We start from the raw sequence: 8,452 nt of genomic DNA, 5'->3' as shown, positions 1-8,452 counted from the left end.
GCCCATTTTCCATTCACAAGGGAAGTAAAAAAAAAAAACAAAACCCTCCCATTAAAGCACTACTTAGTTAAAAAACACTGAAAAGAGAGAACACAGCTATCACTTTGATGTGAGGTAGACAGCAAGGTAATGCCATAAATACACGAACTGTTAACATGAAACTGAATTTCATCTTAATGAAGTACTCTGAAATCAAAGATGATACACCTGTATCGGGCACATCCAACAGAAGACTTTGCAATGGTTTGCATTTCCTTTTTATTTATTCCTTGAAACTGCCCCTACTGCAGGTTTCTCATGGTGAAATATGGAACTGAGCAGATTCATTTTTTTCTACAAAATATGGTATAAACTTGCTCAATTTTCTATCTTATTGCTAACAAACCTTACAGGCGCACAGTCTGTAAAATAAACCCCTTAAGGACTGAATGTGTAGAGCATGCTGCAAGGTACAAGAAATAAACTAAAAATGAGCGTATAAACCTACAACTGGACCAACACAGTACTGAATGCTGGCAAACATTTATCACAACACAGGGAAAAATTAACAAAAGGAGATACAGTTCAGTCCTGAAAGGGTTAAATAGAAACCCTAATATATTATCGTTTCTAACCATCCATCCCACATTACAGTGCTTGAAAACAAAGTCAAAAGTCTGGCACAGAAAATTACACACATTTGTTCAGTACTCATCAGAAACAGCTGCTTTTGAAATCAAAAGTAAGTAACTTGGTTAATAATTGAATAGCATTTTGTTTCAAAACGGAACCCCCACCCCCACCCCATGGGTTATCTGGTTAAACATGACTACTTAGTTTAGTTCTCAAAAACTGCATTGGAAAATTTCTGTGAGGGCACAGATGGTACCAGTTTCCCTAGAAAAACAGAAAAAAAAAAAAACAACAAAACTATCCACTTATGATTGTAAATAAGTCTGTGCAGTAAGAGTGACAAATATTTCACTAATCAATATATATATATATGAGGATGCCTTTAAGTTGCCACAGTTTAAGAAAAGTCAGCAGCAGGTTAAATATTATACTAGTGTTCAATTCTGAAGCCAAAGTAAAAAGGGCATTTTACATTTAAAGCCTTTAGCTTGCCTTTCCAATCTACGTGACCAATTGAATGCAACTAAAAATCATCACAGACTCAGCTTCTATGCATAATTTTAGAAATTGCATAGAATCTTTAGAGCATAAGATATACTTCTAAAACAGAACTTAAAAAAAAAAAAAAAAACCACCTCAAATGCACTATACTTGAACTGAAATAGTTATCATTCTAAGAGAGTTTAGGAGGGAAAATGACCAGCATCTCTAACAACGCCCCCACTGGGGGAGGGCTGTCCTCTACTATAACCGGAGGACAAGGCTCCTATAAATTATAAGCTGAAGATGACTTATAGATTCATGAAAAAGATTTTTTTCTAAAGCAGCTGACAAAACTGATAAAATAATAAGCGACAACAGACAAAGCATTTCAGTCTTTAGTTTGTGGTATGCAGATGGCAAAAAATAGCTGGAGAAAATGCCTATATAAGTACATTCTTGGACTTTTCAGAAAAACAAACAGGAAAAGAGTTTACAGTCTAATATTTCAATTACTAAAAGAAACAAAGAGCCAAAATAAGATATATTTAAACAGTAAAAAAGCAAAAGTTCATTTTAACAAAGCCATAACCTTGAAAAATTATTTTGTGCTGCAAAATTGGGTGAAGAATAGTTTGTTCCTCAAAAGCATCTCATCTGTTATTGATTAATTTAATATAATTTTGTAACTAAATACCAAGCCTCAGAAGTGGAGGAAACTTGTGGCCCATTAAAAATACGGCAGCACTGAAAACATTTCCACACTGAACAAAAAGCACTGTGTAAAGGCTGCTTGCATGACTCAACAGAGAAAATAAATACTACTCAGAAGTAAGCAAGTTTGTAAGAAAAAGCCAGTAAACAGTTAAAACAAAGAAAGATAAGGCCACAATGAATTCTGCCCTAGATCACTGAAACAGATTAAAAGTGTGAGGCAGGATTAGTTTACCAGAGAATCTAGTGACTGGAGCAGATTTGGAGAGAGAAGGCTCTGTATAGTATTGTGCAGCCTGCGAGTAATTAAAAAGGCTTGCAGTAAGAGAAAACCACAACAACTTCAATTTAACCACTAACGTGTTAGTTTTACAAATGACTTTCCCCTTGGAAACTGAGGAAAAAGTGATTTAAAGATGTTAGGAAGTGTATTTACAATGGCATAGTCTGAGCAAAAAAATGAGCGATGAGATAGCAAAGCTGAAAGAAAAAATGCTACTAATAACGATGTTTAAAAGTCCACCAATGGAAACTTTCGAAATAGCACGGGACACAAGACAGACAATGTTCTGTATGGAAACACTGCAGGACGTGAAACTTTTGCATTTGTAAGGTACTTGTGGCTCCTGTTTTATGGGACAGTAAAAGCTTACCACGATCTAGAGGTAGTTTTTACTCTGAGAAGGACGACTGTTACTCGACTGTGTCCTGTAACATTACACATGTGGTTCCTGTACTAAATGTAGCTCAAGGAGTCTGCTGTAATTTCTAAGGAACTGAACAAAGGCATAACCAAAGTGTAGGAATGGAGACGACGTAAAACTCGTGAGCTTAGCATGCAAGGCCCACACACAACCCTGAATGCAACCAAATCTAACTGAATGAAAACAAATGTTTTCTGAGTAGCAGACATTTGTGGAGACACTCAGTAATGGGGAAGAGAAGACAAAAAGGGGGGGAGGGGCAGGGAAATAAAAGATAAGTTAGTTACATTTGCATTTTTATAATCTCACAACTATCTGTTTCTAAAGTACTGTCTTCCAGCTATTTTAGTTGACCATCTAATAAGAGCATCTTGTTTTAAGGTTATAATGATGTCTTGGTCTAGGCTACCAAAAAAAAAAGTAAACAAAAACATGCTTTTGCTGAGATTTTCCTCATTATACAATAAGGGCACCAACTACCAATTGGTAGCAAATACTTCTATGATCATTTCTTTTTGTCGTATGCGAAAAAGGCAGAAAACACCCTACTGAATGAAATTACTGGGAACATTACAAGTTCAAAATAAAAATGTTTAACTTACACATAATACAAGTTATGTACAAGATTAGGAGGGGGAAAAAAACCTGAACAAATCCTGGAACATGTAGATACACTTAAGCATGGAGAAAGGGAGCAAACACTTCAAACAACGATATGTTCTGCACCATTAACTCATTAATGACTAAATGGCCACATTTAATCCCATGTAAATGTTAGAACTGATTGAATCACCACTATAAATACATAAAAAAAAAAAAAAGAAAAGAAAAAAACTGCCAAACGTCTGAGAACAGAGACTAAGTTAACGTACATACTGCATGTATTGCAGGCAAGGCAGAGGCATTTTTTAAAGCTTTTGCACAGACTTCATATAATCTTAAAAAAAATATGCAGGCCTTTACAAGATTTGACTTGCTGAAATCAAAAAAAAATTTCAACTTATGAAAAGTCCTAAGACTTCAGCTTAAAAAAAAATAAAATAAAAACAGTTCCAGCCTTAGACCAAAAGAACCTGGAAGAGTATGGTAATTGGATTAAACAAGCATGGTCCGGCTCGGAGCCTGCACGTACTTAAGAGCAGAAGCTCGAAGAGAGGCAGGGAGAAAACAACCTATTTGGTAACAAAGGTGTACTATATACGGTGATACAAAAAAGGTCTGGTGAAAATGTACCTTTTACTAAAGCTTATACAAGTTTCTTGGTCCATAAAAACTATGTTAGATTTGTGTCTTCTAGTTTGATTAACTTTTATTCCAGCCACATCTCTATTTCTTGCCCATTTAAACAAAACCAAACAAAAACCAACCAACCAAAAATAACAGCTGAAAAAACTTGATTTCCAATAGTTTGTACATTTTGATATTTTGTTTGTTTGTTTGTTTTGTTTTACTGTGGCTTCTGTACTTCAAATCAGCACTTGCAGGTAATGGGGTTTTTGAATAATATCACCTGGTATGAAAAGTTTTCCCAAGAAACCACAAAAGATTGTTCACTTTTTCTTTTTTTGTCAACATTTTGCTGCATTCAAGTCAGTTTGAGTCCTAGCAGTGAGACGGTAGTTAGGACACCACTGTTGCTGTAGATGTGACGTTGGTTGAATTTGTGCTGACATTTGTGTAGCTCCCCTCGCTGTTTGTGTTTGATTCACTGGGGGGCACTTGGCTTGAGTTGGCTCGAAGGATGGCTCCTGCTGCACTGCAGTGTGGCCGTGGCCCCGGCTCTGGTGTGTAGGTAAAGGTAAGGCTGGTGGAATAAATGATTCCATCATTTCGGACCAAAGTTACTGGAACCTGAACTGGCTGCCGGACCCATCTCCAACCTTCTCGGAATGCAGAAATGTCTGGGACAACACAGAGCATACTCTCTCCACATCTGAGGAGGAAATACATATCACTTAAAAGCAAGGCAAATTGTAGAAGTGAAACTTAGAAACTAGGTTGTTTAATATATTACAATCGGAATCAGGAAAAGAATCTCATCTACCCACCCTCGCCAAAAACTGTGGATAATGTAAAGTTTTGTCAAATACCTGTACATAGTTTCCGCTTCCACGTCCCCAAACCACACTCGTAAATTTGGAGTGAAATTCTGTCCTGTAAGTTCAAGCATTGCTACGTCCCCACCGCCATTCAACTGCAATTCACAGAAAATCAAAACAACTTCATTTCTCGTTACAGAGTGCAGATTAGTTTATCAATTATCATTTGCAAAAAATGAATAATTAAAATGCTTCTTTTAAGTGACATGATTATAAAGACAGTGAGCTAAAAACATCAAGAGAACATACAAGTTGCTTTTAAGTTTATTATTTCCCATTTTTTAAAAAAACAAAAGATATAACTAAATCCCCAAATCACAGGATTTAGAGAAATATCAAAATTATTCTGAAATAAAATTTCCCAAGTCATAGCTAAGAGAAATTGCAAAGAAATAAAAGGCAACTTGTGAGTAAGTGGTCTCACCTGAAGACTTTCTACGACAGGCACAGGTGTGACAGGGGCAAGGACAGGGCCCATCCCCTCGTAAAAGGTATACTCTGCCTTATCCGTACTAATGATTGTCCAGGAAGCTCCATCATTTATCATCTCTTTATTTGGTTCTTTTGGGCATGGAGTGGCCTTATGAAAAAAGAATGTTTAGAAACTGAGTTTCACATGCATTATAGCATAAGACAATTTTAAGAAGTAACACTTGTTAACATGACGAGAATTTAGTACAAATTTATAAACTTCCCAAGCATGGTCCTTTGCCAAATCCTAAATAAACATAAACAGAATATTAACAAGAAAACCTTACACAGAGTAGTTATTATAATATGAAATGTTTCAGTGACATATTAAACTGATAATACCTTTCAGAATAACCATTTAAGAATGCACCAGCACCTGTATAATAATTTGTTAAATAAAAGATCACTATCTATGATGTGAATAGCTGCTTAAAACTCTTTAGGGATCCCTAAGAAAGAGAGAGAATAGGTGCCTCTCCTGCTCAGAAAACAGCTAGAAACTTATGAACTTTCTAAAGGAGTGACCACAATATGAACCAAAAATCCCCTACTGCTACCTTAAGACACGTATACCAGTCCATCAGTGCTGGGCTGAGACAGCTGTGTGGCTGTCTCTCCGGAACAGGTCTCCAGATGTTTCCAAAGAAGTTTCACATCAAAGTGTAACTTTCCTATTAAATCATTTGCCCATGTTGTACATGTCCTGATGAAAGCCTTCTGAGTAAATGTAGTTAAAAATAGCTATTGAAATATGTCATCATTGCTACCTTGGAAGACCCCAATATAAATGTGATGAGAATTATGAATCCTCTCCCAAAATATGCATGCATCTACACACAAGGTGTGCACAGAGCTCTTGCGGACTCTCTTAACACTCAACACTGACTTTAGAATAATCTGAAGGGCTTTCCCCCAGAACTAGATGCTAATTGTTTCTCTGAGAACATTTTTGCATGGAGTTCTTCTCTGACGTAGGATGCCTGCCATGTCTGCGGCCGTGTGGGTTAAGGACCCTGGAACTTGAGATAAATATCTAAACACAGCTTCATGTATCTGGATACAATTAATACTGAACAAGAGGTTCATGTTTCTGTGTACTCTACACATTTTAGATTCCACAAGTAATTTAAAAACATACCTGAAACTGAATTATTCTTTCTTGTGAAAGGCACAAGTACATTCTTTCCGTATCCTTAAGGTAAAATGCACATTTATGGAGTTGTGACACAGGATCATCTGCATCCAGTAATGCGGTCTGCTTATCAACTTTCCTAATTATCTGTGTTTCAACAATTAAAAAAGAAAAAGTCATCATATATGGAGAGTTTTTGTTATGTATAATGTGCACAGGAAGCTATACAATACATCTGTTATTTGTCATATACCTACATGTACAAAAAACATTTAAAACAATAAGGCTAAGTTAAAAATACTTTTAGATTGCAAGCATGTTAGAATGTGGAAATGGTTACTTTGTTCCATGAACATCTGAAAAATAGGGCAAGTAGGCACTTGTTTTCTAGATCAGTGCATTTCGAACTTTAATGTGCTTATAAATCATCTAGGGTTCTTGTTAAAAATACATCTGTTCTGACCCTACAGATCTTGTGTGTGGCCTCCCAGTCTGCATTTTCAACAAATACTCAGCAGTTAATCCTGTTGGTCTATACGAGTAGCAAGTTCAGATGACCTTTCCAATAAAATACAATGACAAATAATCCAACATCAAAGGAAAAACCATCTCTAAAGGCTAACGTGGGTGTAGCAGTCAGTGCAGTCCATTATCCAACATCCAAGAGCTATCATTTTGCAGATTAGAAATGGACTCAGAAAGGCCAGTTAAGTTCCTCGAAATCACCTAGTTAGTAGCTTGAGGGACTGAGTCCAGAGCTGGCTGCCTGCCCAGCCTGAATTCTTTCCATCACATTACAAGCTTATAATCCAAATATTCCACAAAACAGACATGGATATCTGAAAGATAATCCTACCAAACCTTAGATGTCACTTGTCACATAGAAGGTAATCACTAAGTGTTTGATGATTATGAAGATCACTCCCAACAGCATACAAACATGTTATAACTATCTAAAATCAAAAGAAAACCCTTCCTTGTCTACTGTCTCTGTGCCTCCCTCTTACCACCCCATTTACCTTTTCCCCTTTATAGAATACTCCTCTTTCTCACCATCCAATCTCTGAGCTTTCCAGCCTTTTGTCTCAAAGTGTCCATATCATTGCTTGTCAAGGCCAACAAGACTTCCAGACAGATGAATCCCATGGGCACTTCTCTGTCCCCATCTTAGCAGCTTTCGCAGATGCATCTGACACAGACATTCCCTTTCAGGGAGACCTTTGCTTTAAATGGCCTTTACAGGCCCTAGAGCCAAGTCCTCAGGCCTCTTCTGCTCTCTCCATACCCCATACTTTCTAGACTACAGGCTGCCCGCTCCCAAATTCAAATCTGCAGCCCTATTTACTCTCCTGCATTCAACTTGTGTATTTAACTACTTAGTCAATAGTTCCAGTTAAGATGTCTAGTTCGCTTTCTCAATCTTAATCAAAAATAGTATTTCCTCCTAAATGTGAATATTCCCCAACTCCCAGCTCAATAAATGGCACCAGTGTTCACTCAATCCAAAAATCTTGGTGTCATCCTTGACTCCTTGCTTTCTCTTACACCCCATCATCTAATCTATCAACAAATTCTGATGGGTCTACTTTCAAATCAGTCAGTCACCTCTCACGACCTTACCACTATAATGCCAGTCTAGGATAACATCATTAACTCTTGCCTGAATTATGGCAAAAGCCCAACCACCTGTCTCTCTACTTCCACTGATACGCCCTCATGTTCCCTTCTCCACAGACCAACCAGAATTATCCTTCTAAATAAAAATCAGACATTTCCTGTTTAAAACCCTCTAGTGGACTCCTATCACACAGAGATAATATAAAGTCTTTACATTAGTGGTCTCCAACCTTTTTGGCACCAGGGACCAGTGCTCAGTGGAGCTGAGGCGGTGATGCTAGCGCTGGGGAGCGGCTGCAAATACAGATGAAGTTTCACTCACTCACCTGTCGCTAACCTCCTACTGTGCGGCTCAGTTCCTAACAGGCCATGGAACCGGTACCAGTTCACAGCCCAGGGTTTGAGGACCCCTGCTCTAGACACAGAGGAGCTTTACAAGATAACTTCTCTGATTATTCCAAAAACACTTTCCAAATTCTCTATCCTTTTCTAACCTGCCTTTTTAATCATTTGTATTAACCTTTTAATATATTATATGGGTATTTTTTTAGTTGATTTTTGTCTATCTCCCTATCAAAATGTAAGCTCCATGAGGACAGCAAGTCTGTCTTGCTCACCTGGCA

At 37.4% G+C, this 8,452-nt stretch overlaps 1 protein-coding gene across 7 annotated transcripts in view; it reads right to left on the bottom strand.

The window, feature by feature from the left end:
* Positions 1-241: 241 nt before the first annotated feature.
* The window catches only part of RBPJ (recombination signal binding protein for immunoglobulin kappa J region), a 96,920-nt gene continuing 88,709 nt past the window's right edge, over positions 242-8,452 (bottom strand). For all 7 annotated transcript variants that reach the window (XM_036227572.1, XM_016135618.2, XM_036227569.1 and 4 more), the window contains 4 exons: positions 6,219-6,359; positions 5,034-5,189; positions 4,601-4,704; positions 242-4,443 (listed from right to left, as the gene is read on the bottom strand). In XM_036227572.1, the coding sequence (XP_036083465.1) occupies positions 4,131-4,443; positions 4,601-4,704; positions 5,034-5,189; positions 6,219-6,359 (714 nt within the window). In that variant the 3' untranslated portion in view covers positions 242-4,130. The remainder of the gene's footprint in view (positions 4,444-4,600; positions 4,705-5,033; positions 5,190-6,218; positions 6,360-8,452) is intronic.

This window comes from Rousettus aegyptiacus, unplaced genomic scaffold (genome assembly GCF_014176215.1).
Source record: "Rousettus aegyptiacus isolate mRouAeg1 unplaced genomic scaffold, mRouAeg1.p scaffold_m13_p_10, whole genome shotgun sequence".
Taxonomy (NCBI): domain Eukaryota; kingdom Metazoa; phylum Chordata; class Mammalia; order Chiroptera; family Pteropodidae; genus Rousettus; species Rousettus aegyptiacus.
This window is presented reverse-complemented; position numbering and strand designations above follow the sequence as displayed.